The sequence below is a fragment of the Hyla sarda genome, chromosome 5, assembly GCF_029499605.1.
Source record: "Hyla sarda isolate aHylSar1 chromosome 5, aHylSar1.hap1, whole genome shotgun sequence".
NCBI lineage: Eukaryota > Metazoa > Chordata > Amphibia > Anura > Hylidae > Hyla > Hyla sarda.
Genome location: NC_079193.1, coordinates 344,334,515 through 344,360,501, shown reverse-complemented (window position 1 = coordinate 344,360,501; position 25,987 = coordinate 344,334,515). Strand labels below are relative to the sequence as shown.

Genomic DNA, 25,987 nt, shown 5'->3' with positions numbered 1-25,987 from the left:
CAACTGAAGCTGCAATGTTTGTAAATAACTGTGTTAGAGCAGTGTTGCCTCCAGCTGTTGTAAAACTACAGCTCCCAGCATATTTTTGAATTGATCCTTTTGGTATCTCCCGGCGCCGGGCTGGTGAATTTTTATGGCTCGTGCAAGCAGGGCCGGACCTGACAAGCGCGCTCTGGGTGTATGGAGCGGCTCCCGACTCGTGCCCGCTCCGTACTCTGCCAGTATGTGGCGTTCAGCAGTCTGTATGGAGAAGGCTCCGGACTCCTGACCGCTCCATACTCTGCAGCCCCCAGCGGGGGCCGCTGCTAATAGCCTGCATGTGGCGATCGCCGCGGCTGGCTATTAAGCCGGAGGGCTTACCTCTGCTTCCTGCTGTCCCGTGACTCTGTCATTGATAGATCCTGGCTTGACTAGGCTCTATCAATGGATTGCAGATCAATGGAGTTCAATAGAACTCTATTCATCTGTCTGAGGAATCTATGATTCCTCCTAAAAGTCTAATAAAAGTGTATTAAAAAAAATATATGTTTTAATAAAAGTATAAAACACATTCTTTTTGAAACAGAATCGGGATATATCATCTCGTTAACAGAATCGGGATATATCGGGATATATTGTAACGTCATACGTGTATCGCGATACGTATCTTATCGCCAAATTCTTGCCGACCCTAGTGGTTATCACCTGAGGAGAAGGAAAGGACCCCCCCCCCCCTTATTCTGGTCGACAACATTAAGGTAATTCAGAAATAAAGCTAATTCTGAAAGAAATATAGGTAACGGAATAATAAAAATGATATGTACATGACCACGATGAGATACTGAGCAACATATAATGGGTGATCTGACAGGTACACTTTAAATCTTCAGAAAACACCCCAATTATGGATTATACGTCAAATCCCTTTCTCCTAATGGCAAATGGAAATGTAGGCAACATAAGAAAATCCTTTCTACTCTGAACTAGAATCAAGATGACCAATGCATGCCCCATCAGCTAAAACAGGTAAGCACAAGGCATACAAAATAACCTTTATTCTCTAATAATAGGGTATGCTGCACTATATTACCTTTTTTCATTACAGATAATATAAAATAATGCAATAACAACTAGGGGTGTGAATCGCCAAGAATTTGGCGATTCGATTCGAATCGCGATACCAGTGTGGCGATTCGATATATCGCGATATATCGCGATACCGTCTAGGTGACGATACATCGCGATATATCGCCCACCTGGGAGCATTCATAGATCCCAATAGACGCCGCTGTCAGCTTTGACAGCGGTGATCTAGTACTCCGGTGCACACTTTTTTTTATGTTATCCCGTCCGGGCTGCAAAATAAAATAAAACGCACTTTATCTTACCTGCCAACGAGCCCGCGGAGCTCCGGTACAGGTGTTCGGTCCCCGGGCTGTATTCTTCTTACTTCCTGTTAGTCCGGCACGTCACATGGAGCTTCAGCCTATCACCAGCGGAGGCGGGACATCGCTGCGTCCAGTGATAGGCTGAAGCTCCATGTGACGTGCCGGACTAACAGGAAGTAAGAAGAATACAGCCCGGGGACCGAACACCTGTACCGGAGCTCCGCGGGCTCGTTGGCAGGTAAGAAAAGTGCGTTTTATTAAAAATTCCACATCCCTAAAAGAATCGATTAAAAAATATTTTGAATCGATTCTGTATCGGCAAATGAAAAATCGCGATTATCGCGAGAATCGATTTTTTCTTACATCCCTAATAACAACAATATAATTCTGCTATTTTAATGTTCACATAAGAAAGATATAGCAACAGCACAATGCTTGGAGCATAACGAAATGAAAAAGACACCAGACTACACTATAACATTGGCTTCAATGCCAGGAGCGATCAGATCTCCTATAAAACTGTCAGTGTTTTCACAGTGAAATTCTAAGCCCAATAAATCCCTCTTGGGTTCTGATCTTTCTAAATGGTCTAAATGGACCGTACGGATAAAAACGACTGTGAATACATCACAATACTAGCAAAGGCCAAAGACCGAAAAAAAAAAACCCTCAGCTGGCCAACATTCCCTTCCGACCCATACATTGGCACCTGCAGCAACCCAAGCACCAATATAAACTATCGCAGCACGGGGCTGGGCTATCATGCAGCTCGCTTTACTGCTAACACATTTGTCACCCAAATGTGGAATTAGCAATTCTGGTAAAATCCCGGAAAAACGAAAGACAGAAGGATTATTTCTCGGAGGAATAGCTAAAGAAAAATAATGTTCTCGCACATAGATTTCTGACACCTTCTATTAGCCAGTGTGTTCTTGTGTACTTTGTGAGTTCTTGTCTTATGAAACATCTGTACCGGACAGGGGGAAAAAAAAGAGGTGTTAGTCATATGCGGCTCATAGACTAACACCCAAAATGTTCTTGTCTAAGGGAAAATTAAAGGGGTTGTGCGCTGCCCTGCCTTTCGAAGCTCCGTACGCAGCGTCCGGAAGTTCATTACTCCGAACGCTGTGTGCGGGCTTCCGTGTTCGCGGCCGCCGGGCGTGACATCACGCTGGCCCTCTCGTGACGTCACGCCCGCCTCCTCAACGAAAGTCTATGGGAAGGGAGCGTGACAGCGGTCGCGCCCCCTTCCCATAGACTTTGGTAGAGGGGGCGGGTGTGATGTCACGAGGGGGCCGGGCGCCCGCGAACACGTAAGCCCGCACACAGCGTTCGGAGTAATGAACTTCCGGACGCTGCGTGCGGAGCTCCGAAAGGCAGGGCAGCGCACAACCCCTTTAAAGGGATACTCCGCTGCTCAGCGTTTGGAACAAACTGTTCCGAACGTTGGAGCTCGTGGCGCCATAGCCCCGCCCCCTCATGCTGTCACACCGCGCCCCCTCAATGCAAGTCTATGGGAGGGGGCGTGACGTTGTCACGCCAACTCCCATAGACTTGCATTGAGGGGGTGGGGCGTGATGTTATGAGGGGCGGGGCTATGGCGTAACGAGCTCCCGGCGCCGGCTCCAGCGTTCGGAACAGTTTGTTCCAAACACTGAGCAGCGAAGTATCCCTTTAACCTTTATTATTGAAAGGACACAAAATGTAAAAGGCGGCAAACAGCATCTATGCCAAGAAACAAGGGCAGCATACTCAGGAGACGGACTATGTGGGTGCAGCTCATCAGAACGCACAAAGAATGAAAGGCTATCCTCATCAGTGTGAGACTATGGTCACACGGCAGAATTTCTGAGCGGAATTCCTATTGATTTCAATGGGATTCTGCTGCGCTGTGCACACGGCGGAAACCTTGATTCTGTCATCTGCAGAATGAACAGCCATGTCTATTCTTTCTGTGGATTCTGCTTGGAAATGCATTGCCATCTATGAGACAGCGCGTTTCCAAGCGATCCAAGCGCCCGGCGGAACAGTGAAAAGTGCAGAGTGACCGTTTGTGTTTTTTGGGTGGATATTCTGCACATTTTACACCGTATGAACATGGCCTTAGGTGGGATAGCAATATTAGCCCTCAGGGCGGTCTTCTAATTTCAAAGCCAACTGTGTAAGGATTATTTGGCACTGTGGTGGTCCTTCTGGGACACTAAACACTTACTACTAGGTTTTCTCATAGATTACAACTGCTTGCTGGGTGTCCCCGCATTAAGACGTTTTGTGATCAGCTTTGATTTAGGCAGTGTTTCCCAACCAGGGTGCCTAAGGCTTTTGCAAAACTACAGCTACCAGCATGCCCGGACAGCTGTTGGGGTGGATTGTGCCGTTTATTTAGTATTTTAATCCCCCAGAGGTTCTGCACTAGGGATTACCGTCATCTTCATCATTTCCTGCCTTCCTGTGCATCGCAGATCAGTTGATCACAGGGGGCTTGGCTTCTTTTTGTCTTCCCTGACAAGCCAGCCCTCTGATGACAAGTATGGTCCATCTCTATGTCCCGCCGGGCCTATATGGCCTATATTGAATGCATTTGGCTAACATGTTCTCAGCAGTCTGCAGATAGCGGGGACGCAGGACATAGAGATGGGCCGCACACATCATCTGGGGATGACTTGGAGAAGCAGCTAAGCCCCCTGTGATCAGCTGACTTGTGTTGCTTTGTCTCTAGACGTACAGCAAGCCGGGAAAGGCTGTCCAGGCATGTTGGGAGTTGTAGTTTTGCAACAGTTGGAGGCAACCTGGTGGGGATACACTGTCTTAGGCTGAATCCATTCGGGAAGCTCTGTTGTAGATTTCGTTCTAGTACCAAACAATGGACCTGCAGTCAGTTGCACAATGGACACTGTCATGTCCCACTGACCCCGAATGGGGTGCGTCGGGTTGTCCCACTGACTCTGAATGGGGTCCGTCAGGTTGTCCCACTGACTCTGAATGGGGTACGTCAGGTTGTCCCACTGACTCTGAATGGGGTACATCGGGTTGTCCCACTGACTCTGAATGGGGTACATCGGGTTGTCCCACTGACTCTGAATGGGGTCCGTTGGGCTGTCCTACTGACTTTGAATGGGGTCCGTCGGGTTGTCCCACTGACTTTGAATGGGGTCCGTCGACGTTGTCCCACTGACTTTGAATGGGGTCCGTCGGGTTGTCCCACTGACTTTGAATGGAGTCCTTCGGGTTGTCCCACTGACTTTAAATGGGGTCTGTTGTTTTTTCGCAGGAGTTGGGCGGATAAAAAAATAACTGCTTGAGATATAATTTTTTCCCTGCTAAAGTCCCGTAATTTGAATGGACTCAGCGAACAGAGATCGATGCTGATGTGAACTCAACCTTAAAATGTGAGTGGGGAAACAAAATGTAAGTGGGAGAAAAAAATACTAAAATCGCAGCTGAAGGGGTTAAGAACGGAAAACTCTAAACATTTTACAAGTCCAACTACACAGCTATGATCGCAATAGGGGAAAATTAAAGGGGTATTCAGCCCCCTCCATTCATGTCTATGGGAGGGGGCGTGACAGCATGAACGGAGGGGGTGTGGCCATCACCGTGACGTCACGTCTCCGTCACAGAAGCAGCATCCGACACATAATGCCAGGTTTCTGCACAGAAATCGTGGGGGGTCCCCAGCAGCAGGACCCCCCGCGATTATACATCTTATCCCCTATCCTTTGGATAGGGGATAAGATGTATAAACCTGGAATACCCCTTTAAGGTGAACAGACTTGAGTAGAGGATCTTGTGGTTGGGAAGACTCCATCATGGTTGTAGCCGTCCACTTACCTTACCTGACCCTACATGGAGTCAGTGCACAACCAGCCTAGGTACTGAGTTATCACCCATAAGAAAGCCATATTTCTTCTAAGGTGGATATGTTTCTCAGATTAACCTTAGAACAGCACTTAGAGCAAAAACAACACTGTTAATAGCAGCCAGTACTTAAGACGGCATTAGGAGCTTTGCTAAACCGTATTCTCTTTCAAAGGGAAGTTCTGCTGATGTTCCACGCATAGAGTTTAGTGCTCCCAGACTTCCTTTTGGACACTGCTGCTTCACGTCAGATATTTAGCCTGGCTCCGGCCTTGTTTTATCTGGTTAGGAATATTCCATCTCTTTTGTGGAAAAGAAAACTGCTTTATTTTTCTCTGGTCTTTTCGGCCGTAATTAAAGGCTCAGGGATTTTTTTAGGATGAATAAAAGTTTATTGGTTGTGATGTTTATGGTGACAGCTTAATACAGATCACCTGTTACTGGACGGCAGGGCCGGTGCTGAGCCATGTAAAAAGAGCAGACACCGGCAGATGTTATCCCCATACAATGGTGGCCCTGTTCTGTCCGCTCACATTGTAATACTAGCACGTGCTGCCTAAGAGCAATAGTCCGAAGAAAAGACACCCATAACAAATGACAGATGACAAGTGATAGGACTGACCTACAGGATTCACAGCGGTTCTCTTCTATGTGCCCATAGTGAGCGCCTGAAGTCCGGGGCGTTTTTCTTATCCGTATACCAACAACAGTAACCTAAGTGCATATGAACTATTTCTTCTGTTCTTTCTACCGACACAAAATAACGTCAGTTATTAATAACGGGCTATGATTTTAAAGGTTTTCAGATTTTAAGGGGGCGTGTTAGCCAACGCTTTGCGCGGTGTTCGACATGCCTCCTTCCCGTGGGCTGGATAGGGGATACGTTTTTCAGGACTGGACTATTCCTTCAATAAAATTTTTCAATAATAATTAACATATTTTTTGCCATATAAGATGCTCCGGCATATATGACGCACCCAATTTTAAAGGAGAAAAATCTAGAAAAAAAAGATTCTTAACCAAATACAATGTAAAGTATAGGACAGTGATCTTCAACCTGCGGACCTCCAGATGTTGCAAAACTACAACTCCCAGCATGCCCGGCCAGCCGTTGGCTGTCCGGGCATGCCAGGAGTTGTAGTTTTGAAACATCTGGAGGTCCGCAGGTTGAAGACCACTGGTATAGGAGGTAATACTCACGTGTCCCCGCCGCTCCGGACCCATCACCGCTGCCTTGGATGCCGCCCTCCATCGCTGTCACCGCATCCCCGGGGTGTCCCCATCGCTCCGGAATGTCTCTGCTGCCCGGTATCCTCACTCTCCGTCGCTGCCATCACGTCGCTATGCACACCGCACCTATTGGATGACGGGACGGCGTGCACGATGACGTGATGACGACGAAGGAGAGCGCCAACGATGCAGGGGATCCCAGCACGGAGCAGACACCGAGGAGGCAGGTAAGGTCCCTCCCGGTGTCCTGTAAGCTGTTCGTGACGCCGCGATTTCACCGCGGCGGTCCAGAACAGCCCGACTGAGCAGCCGGGTTAGTGTCACTTTTGCTTCAGACGCAACGGTCAGCTTTGATCGCCGCCTCTGAAGGGTTAATACAGGGCATCACCGAAATCGGTGATGTCCTGTATTAGCCGCGGGACCTGGCCTTTTCTGTCTAAGTGCTCTCTGATGACACTTGTCTCAGGAACTGTCCAGAGTAGAAGCAAATCCCCATAGCAAACCTCTTCTACTCTGTGCAGTTCCCGAGACAAGCAGAGATGTCAGCAGAGAGCACTGTTGTCAGACAGAAAAGAACAACTCAACTTCAGCAGCTGATAATTATTGGAAGGATTAAGATTTTTTAATAGAAGTAATTTACAAATCTGTTTAACTTTCTGGAGCCAATTGATATATAAAAAAAACATTTTCCCCTGGAATACCCCTTTAAATCAAGAGCTGCATTTATATTTCTGCTATAGTTTCTCATCAGACTACAGTTCCATCTCCCACAATGCATCAATGTGAAAGCGTAAAAGGGGTACTTCGCCCCTAGACATCTTATCCCCCATCCAAAGGAAAAGTGATAAGATGTCTCATTGCAGCACCCCAGACATCCGCTGCATGGAGCGAACATTGCTCCGTGCCGGAAGACTGGCGATGTGGGGCGGAGGCTCGTGACGTCACGGCCATACCCCATCAATGCAAGTCTATGGGAGGGGATGTAACGCCCCTCCCATAGACTTGCTTGAGGGAGCATGGACATGATGTCACAAGCCTCTGGCACCGAACCTGATGCTCTAAACAAACGCCGGGTGCAGCACGGAGATCACAGGGATCCCCGCAATCAGACATCTTATCCTTTTGATAGGGGATAAGATGTCTAGGGGCGGAGTACCCCTTTAATGTAAGTAGACTTTTGGATGTGAAAATAAAACAATGGGCGTCTATATATAAGAACACTTCCAGTTTAATAGTTGTATGTTCGCCTAGAAACTATTAGAAGAGTCATGGGACTAGAACTATCACATTCCAATCATTCAAGACATTCTAGAAATTAACAAAACAATAAAGCATAAATATGTTTATGGGTATTCTACCGGTCCCATCGACCACACTAGGTGCAATCTATCCAACTTAGCTTTTCATGATGTAACTTAAATAATTCACCAATACCACGTGAGCCCCTTTACCATATAAAATGTATGGGTAGTGGACAGCAGTACAATTATCCGTCACTGTACAACTTCTGTACCTACCATATAGATACCTGAGTGGCATTTGCACACCTGAGGGTTTACACAACGAGATCTGTATAATTATTAGTAACATGAGAAAATGAATATCTCAACATCGCCTTCAACACGTTTCTGTCAGCCTATAAGCGCCGACGTCATCAGGATGATGTACGCATGTAAAGCTTCTATATTTGATATTAAATATGCTATACAAGTACAGTGGGGATCAAAAGTTTGGGCACCCCAGGTAAAAATTTGTATTAATGTGCATAAAGAAGCCAGGAAAGATGGAAAAATCTTTAGAAGGCATGAAATTACAGATTAGACATTCTTATAATATGTCAACAAAAGTTAGATTTTATTTCCATCATTTACACTTTCAAAATAACAGAAAACAAAAAAACTGTTGACTGCAAAATTTTGGGCACCTTGCAGAGTTAATATCTTGTACTGCCCCCTTTGGCAAGTATCACAGCTTGTAAACGCTTTTTGTAGCCAGCCTTTCAATTCTTTCAATTCTTGTTTGAGGTATTGAAAGAGTCTTTCAATTCTTGTTTGAGGTATCTTTGCCCATTCTTCCTTACAAAAGTCTTCCAGTTCTTTGAGATTTCTGGGCTGTCTGTCACACACTGCTCTTTTAAGGTCTATCCATAGATTTTCAATTATGTTGAGGTCAGGAGATTGTGAGGGCCATGGCAAAACCTTCAGTTTACGCCTCTTGATGTAATCCCCCGTGGATTTCGAGGTGTGTTTAGGATCATTATCCATTTGTAGAAGCCATCCTCTCTTTAACTTCAGCATTTTCAAAGATGGCATCAAATTAGCATCCAAAATTTGCTCAAATTTTATTGAATCCATTTTTCCTTCTACTTGTGAGATGTTCCCTGTGCCACTGGCTGCAATACAACCCCAAAGCATGATTGATCCACCCCATGCTTAACAGCTGGACAGAGTTTCTTTCATTAAATTCTGTTCCCCTTCTTCTCCAAACGTACCTTTGCTCATTCTGGCCAAAAAGTTCAATATTAAACTCATCAGTCCACAGAACTTGTTTCCAAAATGCATCAGGCTTGTTTATATGTTCATTTGCAAAGTTCAAATGCTGATTTTTGTGGTGAGGACGTAGAAGAGGTTTTGTTCTGATGACTCTTCCATGAAGACCATATGTGTACAAGTATCTCTTTATAGTGGAATAGTGTACCACAACTACAGTGTCTGCCAGATCTTTCTGCAGGGATTGTGCAATCAAACGTGGGTTTTGAATTGTTTTCTCAAAATCCTGCAAGCTGTTCTGTCTGATATTGTTCTTGGTCTTCCAGATCTTGCTTTAACTTCCACTGTTCCTGATGACTGCCATTTCTTAATTACATTCAAAACAGAGGATATTGACATCTGAAAACGTTTTGCTATCTTCTTATAGCCTTCTCCAGCTTTGTGAGCGTCAAATATTTTCAGTTTCAGATTTCTAGACAACTGCTTAGAAGAACCCATGGTGCTGATTGTTGGGGCAAGGACAGATGAGTCTGGGCATTTAAAACCTTTTGATATTGACATCACCTGGTCTTCTCAGATGATGATTGAGAACAATCTATGACACTGGCAGGTCTCAGCTTTGCAAAGGGGGCAGTGCATGCTATAAATTCTGCAGGGTGCCCAAACTTTTGCAGACGCCATTTTTTTGTTTTCTGTTATCTTGAAAGTGTAAATGATGGAAATAAAATCTAACTTTTGTTGACATATTATAAGAATGTCTAATCTGTAATTTGGTGCCTTTTGTAGATTTTTCCATCTTTCCTTGGCTTCTATATGCATATTAATACAAATTTTTACCTGGGGTGCCCAAACTTTTGATCCCCACTGTAGTAGTTAGATCATAGATTCATGTAAAGATCTCTTAAGGCAGACAGACACCTACAAATGAACTGTATAGAAAAAATATTTATACATATCTATACTCTAATATATGCACATTTAGATTTGTCCATTGGCCCCTAATGAGAAAGCCTATAAGAGAAAATACACCATCTCTTATTCAGTGCAACAAATCCCTGAGGAGCGCATTGGATCAAATGCTTTATAAGCCCATATGTATTGTCCATTGTATATAGCCTCCAATGTGCCTGTGCAGGGTCAAGATGCCACAGTTAGTGTACCATATTGTTAGCTCCGGCGCTGAGCAGAACCTGCTGTACAGCAGGGAGCTGAGACTTCCGGCTACTGCTGCTCGCCAACTGAAGGCGATGTTGAGATATTCATTTTCTCATGTTACTAATAATTATACAGATCTCGTTGTGTAAACCCTGAGGTGTCCAAACGCCACTCCGGTATCTATATGGTAGGTACAGAAGTTGTCCAGTGACGGATAATTGTACTGCTGTCCACTACCCATATATTTTATATGGTAAAGGGGCTCACGTGGTCACGCCCCCTCCCATAGACATGAATGGAGGGGGCGTGGCGTGACATCCCCAGTCCCGGAAACCTGGAGATTTCCAAAACTGGAGATTCAGCACCCGCATAGAATGTGGGTGCTGCAGGGAGATCTCGGGGGGGGTCTCAGCAGCGGGCCCCCCGCGATCAGACATCTTATCCCCTATCCTTTGGATAGAGGATAACATTTTTTGCCCGGAATACCCCTTTAAAAGCTAAGTTTTAACCACTATGCCTTTCTATTTTTTGAAAACAATAACGCAGCCACATCTTACCTTCCCAATTAACATCAAACATGTCAGACACCTTCGCCATTGTCTGTAAAAAATAAAATAACATAAGTAAATAAATAATGTAATAAAATAAATCCTATTCTAACACACAAGAATATGTTAGGACCAGGACATTTTTGGGATCAAGGACCATTCGAATTTCTATTTCTGCATGCACTCCAGATAGTATAGTTTTATAGCATCAATATGGCTGAATGAGGTTCATTCTTTTTTTAGTGCTTTTTTTATTTATTTTTTTTGCAGGATGTATCGTACTTTCTAGTTTTAACAGTTTGTGGGGTGCATTCATGGTTAATTTTCATTCCTTAACCCCTTAATGACAATAAACGTAAATGTACATCATGGTGCCGTGGTACTTAACGCACCATGGCGTACATTTACTCTCCGTCCTGACCGCGAGCATTGGGGACCCAAGGACCCGCCGGTAATGGCCGACATCTGCGATTGCGCGGATGTCCGCAATTAACCCCTCAGATGCCATGATCAATACAGATCACCGCATCTGCAGCAGTGCGGTACTTTAAATGGATGATCGGATCGCCCGCAGCGCTGCCGCGGGGATCCGATCATCCAGCATGGCGGCCAGTGGTCCCCTCACCTGGCTCCGGTCGTCTCCCAGGGTCTTCTGTTCTGGTCTGAGATCGAGCAGAGCAGAAGATCACCGATAATACTGATCAGTGCTATGCCCTATGCATAGTACTGAACAGTATTAGCAATCAAAGGATTGCTATATGGGGACTATTTAAATGTAAAAGTGAAAGTAAAAAAATGTAAAATGTCCTTTTTCCCATTTTACCCCCATAATGTCTAAAAAAAAAAAATAAACATATTTGGTATTGCCGCGTGCGTAAATGTCCAAACATTAAATATGATGTTATTGATCCCTTACGGTGAACGGCGTGAACGTAAAAAAAAAAAAAATAACGCAAAATTGCTGCTTTTTTGTCACATTTTATAAAAAAAAATGTATAAAAGTTTTATATACACAAATGTGGTATCAATAAAAAGTACAGATCATGGCGCCTAAAATGAGCCCTCATACCGCCTCGGAAAAATGAAAAAGTTATAGGTCCTCAAAATAGAAGGATTTTAAACATACTAATTTGGTTAAAAAGTTAGCGATTTGACCCACAGAATAAAGAACACGTCATTTTTACTGTAAATTGTACGGCGTGAAAACGAAGCCTTCCAAAATTTGTAAAATTGCGGTCTTCTTTTTAATTTCCCCACACAAATAGTATTTTTTTGGTTGTGCCATACATTTTATGGTAAAATGAGTGATGTAATTATGCAGGAAAATTGATCGCGCATAAAACAATGGTGGATGGAAATATAAAAGTTACGATTTTTAGAAGGCGAGAAGAAAAAAACAAAACTGCAAAAATAAAATTGGCCTGGTCCTTAAAGGGGTACTATGGTGAAAAACTTATTTTTTTTAAATCAACTGGTGCCAGAAAGTTCAACAGATTTGGAAATTACTTCTATTGAATAATCTTAATCCTTCCTGTACTTATTAGTTGCTGAATACTACAGAGGAAATTATTTTCCATTTGAAACACAGAGCTCTCTGCTGACATCATGACCACAGTGCTCTCTGCTGACATCTCTGTCCATTTTAGGAACTGTCCAGAGTAAAAGGAAATTCCCATAGCAAACATATGCTGCTCTGGACAGTTCCTAAAATGGACAGAGATGTCAGCAGAGAGCACTGTGCTCATGATGTCAGCAGAGAGCTCTGTGTTTCAAATGGAAAATAATTTCCTCTGTAGTATTCAGCAGCTAATAAGTACAGGAAGGATTAAGTTTTTTTAAGAGAAGTAATTTACAAATCTGTTTAACTTTCTGTCAATAGTTGATTTAAAAAAAAAAAAAAAAAAGTTTTTCACTGGAGTACCCCTTTAAGGGGATACATTTGAGGGGGGTACGAGACAAGAAGAGAAAATAAATCTATATTGTTTACTTTTTGAATTACCTAAATTAACTCCTTGGGGACGGAGGGCGTATGCATACGCCCTCTGCATTTCCGATCACTGCCGCTCGCCGGGTGGTGATCGGACCGGGATGACTGCTGATATCTATCAGCAGGCATCCCGTGGCAATGCCTAGGGGGGTTCTGAGACCCCCCCATATCGTCGATCGCAGCAAATCTCAGATCTTCCGGAAAACAAGACTGATCGGAGCTGTCAGAGCCAGCTCCAACCAGCCTAAAGGATAGGAGCGAGGTGGCAGTGTTGCCACCCCCTCCTATCCCCTGCCATTGGTCGTTCAGGCTGACCACCAATGGCAGGAGGGGGGCGGGGGTTAGAGTTCATTTCCCCCGCTCTGGCCACCGATCGGAAGTCAGTACAGAATGGGGGAACACGGGCGGAGAGGGGGGAGCATGGCCCGGCTTACCCGGACCTTCGGAGGCGGCATCGGCGGCAGAGGAAGAGCGGCGGCCGGAAAGTGTGGCCGAGAAGGCTGCAGTGAAGATCGCGATAAGTGATCTTCACTGTGGCCTTCTAAAAGCTGCAAAACTACAACTCCCAGCATGCCCACACAGCCAAAGGGTGTCTGGACATGCTGGGAGTTGTAGTTTTGCAACATCTGGAGGGTCACAGTTTGGAGACCACTGTGTAGTGGTCTCTAAACTGTGGTCCTCCAGATGTTGCAAAACTACAACTCCCAGCATGCCCAGACAGTTAGGGATGCTGGGCGTGTAGTTCTGCAATATCTGGCCCTTCAGATGTTGCAGAACTACAACTCCCAGCATGCCTGGACAGTCTGGGCATGCTTGGAGTTGTAGTTTTGCAAAACTACAACTCCTAGCATGCCCAGACTGTCCAGGCATGCTGGGAGTTGTAGTTCTGCAACATCTGAAGGGCCAGATATTGCAGAACTACACGCCCAGCATCCCTTACTGTCTGGGCATGCTGGGAATTGTAGTTTTGCAACAGCTGTAGGCACACTGGTTGGGAAACACTGAGCTAGAGTCTGTTTCCTAACTCAGTGATTCCAACCCGTGTGCCTCCAGCTGTTGCAAAACTACAACTCCCAGAGTGCACTTATAGACCGTACATGCTGGGAGCTGAAGTCTTGCAACAGCTGGAGGCACATGGGTTGGAATCACTGAGCTAGAGTCTGTTTTCTAACTCAGTGGTTCCCCACCAGTGTGAATACAGCTGTTGTAAAACTACAACTCCCAGCATGTACGGTCTGTCAGTGCATTCTGGGAGTTGCCATTTTCCCACAGCTGAAGGTTGTACAGGGTACATTCACACGGGCGGGTTTACAGTGGGTTTCCTTCAAGGAAACTTACTGTGAACCCCTGCCTGTGTGAATGTACCCTAAAAACACAACACTAACAAATAATAAAAAGTAAAACACTACCCATACACCCCCTTACACGTCCCCCCCCCCCCCCAATAAAAATGAAAAACGTCTCATACGGCAGTGTTTCCTAAATGGCGCCTCCAGCTGTTGCAAAACCACAACTCCCAGTGTTGCCGGACACGACTGTCCTGGCAGGCTGGGAGTCTTGCAACAGCTGGAGGCACCCTGTGGGAGACACTGCTGTAGGGTTTTGGTGGAGACCAGCCCCATCCTTGTAACCGGGTCCACCCCTACTGCAAATTCCTTATTCAGGCCTCAAATGCGCATGGCGCTCTCTCACTTCAGAGCCCTGTCGTATTTCAAGGCAACAGTTTAGGGCCACATATGGGGTATCTCCGTACTCGGGAGAAATTGCGTTACAAATTTGGGGGGATTTTTCTCCCATTACCACTTTAGTGAAAAAAAAATGTTTTCATTTACACATCCGAATTTAACGAAAAGTCATCAAACACCTGTGGGGTGTTAAGGCTCACCGAACCCCTTGTTACGTGCCTTGAGGGGAGTAGTTTCCAAAATGGTATGCCATGTGTTTTTTTTTTTTTGCTGTTCTGGCACCATAGGGGCTTCCTAAATGCGACATGCCCCCCAAAAACCATTTCAGCAAAATTCACTCTCCAAAATCCCATTGTCGCTCCTTCCCTTCTGAGCCCTCTACTGCGCCCGCCGAACACTTGACATACACATATGAGGTATTTCCATACTCAAGAGAAATTGGGTTACAAATTTTGGGGGGATTTTTCTCCTATTACCCCTTGTAAAATTTCAAAAACTGGGTCTACAAGAACATGCGAGTGTAAAAAATTAAGATTTTGAATTTTCTCCTTCACTTTGCTGCTATTCCTGTGAAACACCTAAAGGGTTAACAAACTTACTGAATGTAATTTTGAATACTTTGGGGGGTACAGTTTTTATAATGGGGTAATTTATGGGGTATTTCTAATATGAAGGCCCTTCAAATCCACTTCAAAACTGAACTTGCCCCTGAAAAATTCCGGTTTTGAAAATGTGAAAAATTGGAAAATTGCTTCTGAACTTTAAAACCCTCTGATGTTTTCCAAAAGTAAAAACATGTCAACTTTATGATGCAAACATAAAGTAGACATATTGTATTTGTGAATCAATATATCATTTATTTGGAATGTCTGTTTTCCTTACAAGCAGAGAACTTCAAAGTTAGAAAAATGCTAAATTTTCAATTTTTTCATCAAATTTTGGAATTTTTCACCAAGAAATGATACAAGTATCGACAAAAATTTACCACTAACATAAAGTAGAATATGTCACGAAAAAACAAACTCGGAATCAGAATGAAAAGTAAAAGCATCCCAGAGTTATTAATGCTTAAAGTGACAGTGGTCAGATGTGCAAAAAATGCTCCCGTCCTTAGGGTTATAATGGGCTCAGTCTCCAAGGAGTTAAAGGGGTACACCGGTGGAAAACAAATGTTTTCAAATCAACTGGTACCAGAAAGTTAAGCAGGTTTCTAAATAACTTGTATTAAAAAATCTTAATCCTTCCAGTGCTTATCAGCTGCTGTATACTACAGAGGAAGTTGTGTATTTTCTGTCTGACCACAGTGCTCTCTGCTGACACCTCTGTACATGTCAGGAACTGTCCAGAGCAGGAGAGGTTTGCTATGGGGATTTGCTCAGGCCTGACAAAGAACTACACAACTTCCTCTGTAGTACACAGCAGCTGATAAATACTGGAAGGATTAAGATATTTACATAGAAGTAATGTACAAATCTGTTTAACTTTCTGACACCTGTTTGTTTTTAAAGCATTTTCTTTGCACTGGAGTACCCCTTTAAGTGTATGTCTTTATAGCACTGTTCCACAACCAGATTCCCTCCAGCTGTTATAAAACTACAACTCCCAGCATGCCCGAACAGCCCATGCACTGCAAGTCAATTTCACTAAGAAGTTTGTGCAGATTTTCATTCTGCATTGTGTTGTTGACATTTTATCAAAATCTCCTATTTTTCTGCAACTGTAAATCGGACTATGATTAAGAGCCCCTACTTGCTTGAAATGCGTCAGAATGATGCAATTTGCTACCATGATAATTTCTATTTTGTGGAACTTGCTGCGGAAAACATTTTCTTCCCCCTGTAAATGCAGCTATTTCCTCAAACAATCCACAGCAAATACACTGCAGGTTGCTGTACCCAAAATGTAAAACAAAAAACAAGGCATTTAAAGTGAACCTGTGGTTAACAAAAACATTATATATAACGTAGATTTATTTATTTATAGAGCGCCTACAGATTCCGCAGCGCTTAGATGATACCATTATATGTATATTTGTAATACACAATGGTTAAGGTGTATATTTTTGACCCTATATCTATTATCTGTGTGTCTCTGTAAGGAGGGCTCTGTACACTGAGGACAAGCGGGGCTCTGTACACTGAGGACAAGCAGGGCTCTGTACACTGAAGACAAGCAGGGCTCTGTACACTGAGGACAAGCAGGGCTCTGTACACTGAGGACAAGCAGGGCTCTGTACACTGAGGACAAGCAGGGCTCTGTACACTGAGGACAAGCAGGGCTCTGTACACTGAGGACAAGCAGGGCTCTGTACACTGAGGACAAGCAGGGCTCTGTACACTGAGGACAAGCAGGGCTCTGTACACTGAGGACAAGCAGGGCTCTGTACACTGAGGACAAGCAGGGCTCTGTACACTGAGGACAAGCAGGGCTCTGTGCACTGAGGACAAGCAGGGCTCTGTGCACTGAGGACAAGCAGGGCTCTGTGCACTGAGGACAAGCAGGGCTCTGTGCACTGAGGACAAGCAGGGCTCTGTGCACTGAGGACAAGCAGGGCTCTGTACTCTGAGGACAAGCAGGGCTCTGTACACTGAGGACAAGCAGGGCTCTGTACACTGAGGCTCTGTGATATGTTCCGGATCACACACAGAGTCCTGCTTGTCCTGAAAAATGAAGTCGGGTTGCATCAGTTTTTTAAGAAAAAAACGTATACATTTTTAACTTTTCACTTCATTTTGAATAAAGTTTCACATGTTTGATTGAAATTCCAAGGGAAAAAAAACGTGCAAAGGATGGAACCGTTTTGTATGGTTCTCATTGACTCCCATTAAAAAAAAAACTGTATACGGTTTAATACGGTTTTTCACCCCAACAAAAAAACATGGTAGACTACAGTTTTGGATTCGGGTAAAAAACTGTGCATAACCGTATAAGATGCAAAACGGACTAAACCGGATGATGCGTTTGACATACGGTTTACAATGTTAAGTCAATGCATACAGTTTTCTATATGGTTCCGTACGGTTTTTAATTTGAAACCTTATATGGGAACTGTATAGCAAAAACGTGGTGTTCATGCACCCTAAGGGTGAGGCCTGGGAGTCAAGGATGGGTAAGTAGTAGGGCCCACAAAGGAGATCGTAGAGGGTTCCAGCAGCCATATCCCCCACGATCAGGTCCTGTGGATAGTGGATACGTTTCAGTTTCCTGGAGTACCCCTTTAAAGGGGTACTCTCACCGTAGACATCTTATCCCCTATCCAAAGGATAGGGGATAAGATGTCTGATCGCGGGGTCCCGCCGCTGGGGACCCCCGCATTATTGCATGCGGCACCCACCTCTTTTTACACCGGAACCGCTGGAGGCTGAGTCGCGTGTCCGGGACAGAAGTCCGTGACGTCATGCCCCCTCCCATAGACTTGCATTGAAGGGACGGGCGTGACGTCACACGGGGGTGGAATCCTGACGTCCCGGACTTGCGGCTCAGAGCCGCTGGAGACCCCCGCGATCAGACATCTTATCCCCTATCCTTTGGATAGGGGATAAGATGTCTAGGGTGGGAGTACCCCTTTAAAGGAGATCTGTAGTGCTCTGAACTTTATCCCCTATCTGAAGGATAGGGGAAACATTTTAGATTGCGGGGGGGTCCGAGCGCTGGGGCCCCCGCAATCTCCTGTACGGGGCCGCAGCAATGTACAGGAAAGGGGCGTTCTGTCCCCGTATGATGCGGCAGCCGGCACACCCCTCCATGAATCCCATAGATACATATGGAGGGGCGTGCCGGCTGCCGCGTCATGCGGATATGGAACGCCCCCTTTCCTGTACATTGCCGCGGTCCCGTACATGAGATCGCGGGGGGCCCCAGCGCTCAGACCCCCGCAATCTAAAACGTATCCCCTATCCTTCAGGTAGGGGATTAAGTTCAGAGCACTACAGATCTCCTTTAAGGCTTACCTGTCACTTAAAAAATATCTTTTTTTGATTGGTCAGAGCCTCATTGCTGAGACTCCCAGAAGGAACTTTACTCCCTGGCTCTTAGATCATTGTATCGCCACCCCACAGACCAGTGTTTCCCAACAGGGGTGCCTCCAGCTGTTGCAAAACTACAATTCCCAGCATGCCCGGACAGTCAACAGTTGTCCAGGCATGCTGGGAGTTGTAGTTTGGCAACAGCTGGCAGTATACTGCACAGCTGTCTAGCAGATGCCATGACCAGCGCCCCCTTCAGTAAACTAAAAAATAAATTCAGTAAAATACAGGGCTTTATGTAAGAAGTGGCGTTGGCGTCACCCATAGCAACCAGACGGCAGCTTTCAGTTTGAATAGGACACATGATGAGTGAGATCTAGAATCTGATTGGCTGCTATAAATAAATCCTCCGATCGGTAGCAGGGGCCACACAGACATTGTGTCACGTGACAGGGGCCCAGAGTCATTACACGCGATGCCTATTGTGGCCCCTGCCAGTCAGATACACCCAGGTCTCCATAACACACAAGCAGGGGCACGCGTCATATACACCGAACACCCGTACACCGTGTGTGAGAACCGGCGCCCGGACACTGCGGAACACACGGCTGCCGATCACCATTACTACCTGACTACTTACACAAGCCGGTCGGGGATGATTGGTGGAAGATGTAGCCGGGACGTGACGTCTGACGTCACTAGGGTCTCAGTCTAGGCTACGAAAGCACGTACTGTGCGTGTTGCGTCATCGCCGCTGGGGGCGGGCAGAGCACGTAGCGTTGTCATGGGAACGATAGTATCTAGTAGCTGAGGCTTTATGTGCAGAACAGAGGGATCTACACACTATACTGCATAACTACAGAAAATGATAGATACCATACCTCCCAACTTCTGCTTAGAGCAAAGAGGGATAAGACACGCCCCCTAACCACACCCTCAGCCACACCCCTAACCACGCCCAGTCTCCTTCAAAATTCGCACTTAAAGGGGTACTCCCCTGGAAAGCTTTTTTATTTTTAAATCAACTGGTGCCAGAAAGTTAAACAGATTTGTAAATTACTTCTATTTAAAAATCTTAATCCTTCTAGTACTTAGCTTCTATTTGCTCCACAGAAAGTTCTTTACTTTTTGAATTTCCTTTTCAGTCTCACCACAGTGCTCTCTGTTGACATCTCTGTCCATTTTAGGAACTGTCCGGGGCAGGAGAGGTTTGCTATAGGGATTTGCTCCTACTCTGGACAATTCCTAAAATGGACAGAGGTATCATCAGTGAGCACTGTGGTCAGACAGAAAGGAAATTCAAAAAGAAAAGAACTTCCTGTGGAGCAAATTGAAGCTGATAAGTAATAGAAAGATTACGATTTTTAAATAGAAGTAATTTACAAATCTGTTGTACTTTCTAGCACCCGTTGATTTAAAAAAAAAATGTTTTTCAGGGGAGTACCCCTTTTAGGGTGGGGTCACACATAACGGATCCACAGCTGTCACGCCCCCTCCCATAGACTTGCATTGAGGGGCGGGGTGTGACGTCACACTGGGGCGGAGTCTTGACGTCACGATATTCCGTCCCTGTGGTCGAGATGGACTCAGCCTGAGGACCTCCAGCGGTTCCGGAAGCCGCTACAAGAGGGTGCTGCATGGTAAATCCAAGGGGTCCCCAGCAGCAGGAGCCGGCGATCTGACATCTTATCCCCTATCTATGTCTGCTGTCACTACCTACAGTCAAGTCAAGTCTATAGTCAAATCTATTTTAGTCAACGTGGCTGCCCTAAAGCATGTCAAAGTAACTACAAGTCCCATCAAGCTGCAAGGTCCGTCTGTGTTACTGGCCACCTCTCTGGGATCATGGCCTAGCTGTAAAGACTGTTACCACTGTCTAACTCAGTAAAGCTACCGTTAACCCTAACCTGGTCTTGGACTATTATTACCCTGCCTAACCCAGGGATAGGAAAACCATGCCCTGACGTCACGAACATTTAGGGGTTAATACCATCTGCCCCTACATCTCACCTTCACACCCAGTGGCTCACCACAAAACTTTGGAGTCACAAACAGGATACAAGTGTGTGCCTTAGCCATAAAGCTGCAAGTCCTCCCCTTAGTCTGATTGCATGCATATGCAAAAACATTTGCGCCAGAAAAGTGTACAGGACTGTCCCTATTGCAAAGAGTTACTAGCGGGCGCTGATAAAGTAGAGAGGGAGGTGAAAGAAAGACTGTTAATTGCTGTTATAAAGTGTGTAAATCCGTACCTCAAAGGGTTGAACAGAGTCCGACATTTCCCGTGCGTGCGCGAGCGGGCGCAGCTCCTCAGCGGTGACGCCTCTTCAGTGTGCCAGCTGGAACCAAACATCCGTTCCGTGTTGCACGGGTCAAGACTTTACCAACCGGACAAAACAGGAAGTTCCCTATTGAAGGTTCCGGCGGCTGTGTCTGGCTCTGCGCCATACCAACAAGTACCCACATAAACCAACGATCTTCCACAACTAGTCTCCAGCACCGGTGGCAGCTAGCATTAACCCCTCAGTGCCCGACAAAGTCCACAGGTACTCGCTGCATATTGGGGGAGCCTCACTCGGAGGGTTCCTGGTAATCAAGATTTAAACCGTTGCAGTCTATTGTCAATCTTCTTAATGAAATGGCGCACTCAAATCATCTTAAAGTGACAACGCACTCAAATCATCTTAAAGTGACAGCACACTCAAATCATCTTAAAGTGACAGCGTGCTCAATTCATCTTAAAGTGACAGTGTACTAAAAAAGTCTACAAGATGTCAGCACCGGTATTCTTGGGGAATCCTGTCCTCCCTATCTACAATAGAGACCCCTTCACCCTGAGGGATTTCAAGGAGAAGATCCAGGGTGTGTTTGTCTTTTACGCTGTCTCTCCTAATCAACAGGTGCAGCTACTTACAGGACAACTAGAAGGACCAGCACTTGAGGAAGTCCGCACCTGGCCCACCTCTGATAAGGCGACTGTAGAGCAGATCTTTGAAGGGTTGTACCAGGTATTTGAGTCACATTCTCCGTCAGAGGTACGTCTCCGATTGTATGAGAGGCGACAGAAACCAGGTGAGACTTATGTCATTGCCCTACAGAATTCCCTAGAGACTGTTCAAAGAATAGATGGTATCACGCCCGAGCAGGGCAACACGGTGTTAATGGACAGGTTTATCGATGGGGCTCATAATAAGTGCGACAAAGCCCAGTTGATAATGCTAGCAGTTCAGAACCCCAGTCTGTCCTTCCCTGCTTTTAAAAGACTGGCTATTCAAGTAATTGAGTCCGGGATTGAGTCTAAAGATGTTTGTACTCCCCTTGCACCTGCTCAGGAGCCCTCAGGGGTGACGGTCAGGCCTATACTGCCCCCTTTCAACTGTCCCGACTGCAGTCCAAGCAACCATATCAGTCACTATGGATTCAGACTTAAAATATTACTCAAGACTTTGCACAATTGACTAAGGCTATCAGGGAGCTCAGCACCCGTCCTGCTCCACTCTTCCATGAGCAATCCTTGCATAGAGAAACCCCCTCTACTCCTGCCCCATATAATCCCAATAACTGTGCTCCTTCACCCGCTAGGTATTCTGGGAGTAATAGACCCTTCTGTACTCACTGTAACAAGTCTGGACAGTGCACTCCTGGGGTTTAAATGGAATTCCCCCTTGAGTAAAGGACCGGTCCCCAGGAAAACAGCCAGCAGTCGCCAATCCAGAACGCCCTAAGTCAGGACTATCCCTTTATGATGCCTCCTGCCCCTATGCAAAAGTCATTGTAGGAGGTGTACAGTTGGAGGCATTAATATATAAAGGATTGCAAGTGTCCACTATATCTAAAGATGTTTTTTTACAAGTACTGGAATGCTAATTTGTTGTGTGAACCTGACGATGTTGATTTCAGGGTAGTAGCAGGTAACAGGAAACCTATATCCAGGCATGGATATTTTGGATAACGATCAAATAGTAGTGGATCCAGCTTCTCAGCAAAATACTGTTAAAATCCAATCTTTAATGAAGTCGATTAAAAAATGGAGAATTCATAGATAAAGACAGACACACCAATGCGTTTCAGGCTTATTACAAGCCCTTAGTCATGGCAAAGAATAATGAGACTGTGCTTACTTTTATACCTGAAGTAAATGTGACAATTACCAGAGCAGTAATCCTTCAACCAGAGTTAGCGTGTGACGACAGATCCGGTGGTGGAAACAGGTAGTGTCATAATGAAAACACGGGCTGGGTGAGAAATGGGCTTTATTGGCATTTCTCGCCAAGCCCATGTTTTCATTATGACCCTACCTGTTTCCACCACCGGATCTGTTGTCACACTAACTCCAGCTGAAGGATTACCGCTCTGGTAATTGTCACATATACTTTAGATATAAAAGTAAGCACAGTCTCATTATTGTTTGCCATGACTAAGGGCTTGTAATAAGCCCGAAACGCGTTAGCGTGTCTATTTTTATCTATGAATTCTCCATGTTTTAACCGACTTCATTAAAGATTGGATTTTAACAATGTTTTGCTGAGAAGCTAGATCCACTACTATTTGATCGTTTGTCTATACGGGCAGGCGGCCCGCTTCTTCCGAGCTCCAGCGCTGCAGAATTCAGAGCAAGCCCATCCACTCCTCATCCGTGTGGTGAGTGAGCTGAGTTGCATTTTGCGTTTTCTACTTACTCATGGATATTGGGAGCCCACCATCCAGTTGGGGAGACATGTACTCAGGGGAAAGGGAGTGATTGTAACTGATGTGTCTGATAAAGGGTCTGCAGAGTTCATATTGGGGATGAATATCATGAAACACTGTTTTGCTGACATTGTAGATTCATTGCATGCCTCTCTTCCCTACATGTCCCCCTCAGGCCAGCGGGCTGCACAGCACCACTTAAAGGTTCTCCAAACGGAGCAGAAGTTTGCCAACTAGCAAGGTGAAGTTTGCAAAGTACGAATCCAAGACATCAGGTCGGTGACCTTACAACCCAACACAGAGACAGTCCTTTGGTGTCGTGCATGTCCTGGAGGGAGAAACAAGGACTATCAACTCCTGCTAGAGCCTATACAATAAAAGGATCGTCCTCTCGTTTGAGCCGCAAGAAGCCTTGTCACTATTACCAATGGGAGAGTTCCAGTCCGACTAGTCAATTTGTCCAGTGTGGCTACCGTCTTACCAAAATACACTCCGGTCACCCAGTTGTATCTTCTAGAGTCAAGTGACATCCTATCAAAACTCAAGGTGGCTCAGCAACGGATAGCTCAAGTGACTCCTGGTTCTACTGAAAGTCCCTCTGAGCCCTGGTGGGCATAACTTCAAGTGGGAGATGAAACTACTCAGAGGGATCAAGTTAAGGGAGTCATCAATGTCACCAAGAGGTACTAAGAAGCTTTCAGTAAGCATCCTACAGACTTTGCACGTACGTCCATGATACAGCACTGGATTCTGACAGACGACAGTCCACCTATCAAAGAAAGTAACAACGAAAAAGAGAAATGTCCTTCCTACATGGCAGTAAGAGAAACAACCAATTTGGCAATAGCACCTACAGTGGGGATCAAAAGTTTGGGCACCCCAGGTAAAAATTTGTATTAATGTGCATAAAGAAGCCAAGGAAAGATGGAAAAATCTCCAAAAGGTATCAAATTACAGATTAGACATTCTTATAATATGTCAACAAAAGTTAGATTTTATTTCCATCATTTACACTTTCAAAATAATAGAAAACAAAGAAATGGCGTCTGCAAAAGTTTGGGCACCCTGCAGAGTTAATGTCTTGTACTGCCCCCTTTGGCAAGTATCACAGCTTGTAAACGCTTTTTGTAGCCAGCCAAGAGTCTTTCAATTCTTGTTTGAAGTATCTTTGCCCATTCTTCCTTACAAAAATCTTCCAGTTCTTTGAGATTTCTGGGCTGTCTATCACGCACTGCTCTTTTAAGGTCTATCCATAGATTTTCAATTATGTTGAGGTCAGGAGATTGTGAAGGCCATGGCAAAACCTTCAGTTTATGCCTCTTTATGTAATACCTGGTGGATGTCAAGGTGTGTTTAGGATCCTTATCCATTTGTAGAAGCCATCCTCTCTTTAACTTCAGCTTTTTCACAGATGGCAACAAGTTAGCATCCAAAATTTGCTGAAATTTTATTGAATCCATTTTTCCTTCTACTCATGAGATGTTCCCTGTGCCATTAGCTGCAATACAACCCCAAAGCATGATTGATCCACCCCCATGATTAACAGTTGGACAGAGGTTCTTTTCATTAAATTCTGTTCCCCTTCTTCTCCAAACGTACCTTACCTCATTCTGGCCAAAAAGTTCAATTTTACCCTCATCGGTCCACAGAACTTGTTTCCAAAATGCATTAGGCTTGTCTATATGTTCATCTGCAAAGTTCAAATGCTGATTTTTGTGGTGATGACATAGAAGAGGTTTTCTTCTGATGATTCTTCAATGAAGACCATAGTTGTACAAGTATCTCTTTATAGTGGAATAGTGTACCACAACTACAGTGTCTGTCAGATCTTTCTGGAGGGATTGTGCAGTCAAACGTGGGTTTTGAATTGTTTTTCTCACAATCCTGCGAGCTGTTCTGTCTGATATTTTTCTTGGTCTTCCAGATCTTGCTTTAACTTCCACTGTTCCTAATGACTGCCATTTCTAAATTACATTCCGAACAGAGGATATTGACATCTGAAAACGTTTTGCTATCCTCTTATAGCCTTCTCCAGCTTTGTGAGCATCAACTATTTTCAGTTTCAGATTTCTAGACAACTGCTTAGAAGAACCCATGGTGCTGATTGTTGGGGCAAGGTCAGATGAGTCTGGACATTTAAAACCTTTGAGATTGACATCACCTGGTCTTCCCAGATGATAATTGAGAACAATCCATGACACTGGCAGGTCTCAGCTTTGCAAAGGGGCAGTGCATGCTTTAAATTCTGCAGGATGCCCAAACTTTTGCAGACACAATTTTTTTGTTTCTGTTATTTTGAAAATGTAAATGATGGAAATAAAATCTAACTTTTGTTGACATATTATAAGAATGTCTAATCTGTAATTTTATGCCTTTTGGAGATTTTTCCATCTTTCGTTGGCTTCTTTATGCACATTAATACAAATGTCTACCTGGGATGCCCAAACTTTTGATCCCCACTGTACATGTGTAAAAACTACACCAAACAAGGACCCCCAATAAAATCAAGATAATAAATAAATGTCAAAAAATATTTTTATGATCATTATTATTATTGATACATATAAAATATGGTATGCATACAGCAGAATAATAGTTTTATTGTTTAAAAAGAACAGGGTATAAAATCAATATGCTAAATAAGATAAAAGTGGGGGTACTGGGGTGAGAGGCCCTGGAATAAAAAAAATATAATAACAATATAGTTAACAACTGGTCAGCTCCAAATAATGCAAAAAGGTGAGCAATCAATAATCATAGTGAGAGAAGGTGCTCTAGTAGTGCATATAAATAGTGAGAAAACTAACACTGCATAAAAAATGTGTACATTTACATTACATAACCACTTAGTAGTGAAAGCCAAACAAAAAGTGCATAAAGTGAGGCATACAAGATAGCAGCAAAGGTGGAATGTACAGAGTAGCAGCAAAAGATACAGAGCAGCAGCAAAAAATACAGACCAGTGATAGGAAGGCAGGATTCACCCCAGAAACCACACCACAACTCCAACACAT

The 25,987-nt window shown here is 44.7% G+C and overlaps 1 protein-coding gene across 2 annotated transcripts in view; it reads right to left on the bottom strand.

Annotated features, from left to right (window-relative positions):
• The window catches only part of EMC2 (ER membrane protein complex subunit 2), a 96,560-nt gene extending 77,520 nt beyond the window's left edge, over window positions 1–19,040 (bottom strand). The window contains exons 1-2 of one of the 2 annotated variants that reach the window (XM_056522591.1): window positions 18,925–19,040; window positions 10,657–10,699 (exon numbers count right to left, since the gene is read on the bottom strand). In XM_056522591.1, coding sequence (XP_056378566.1) covers window positions 10,657–10,696 — 40 coding nt within the window. In that variant the 5' untranslated portion in view covers window positions 10,697–10,699; window positions 18,925–19,040. The other variant, XM_056522592.1, reaches the window with a different exon arrangement.
• Window positions 19,041–25,987: the final 6,947 nt, after the last annotated feature.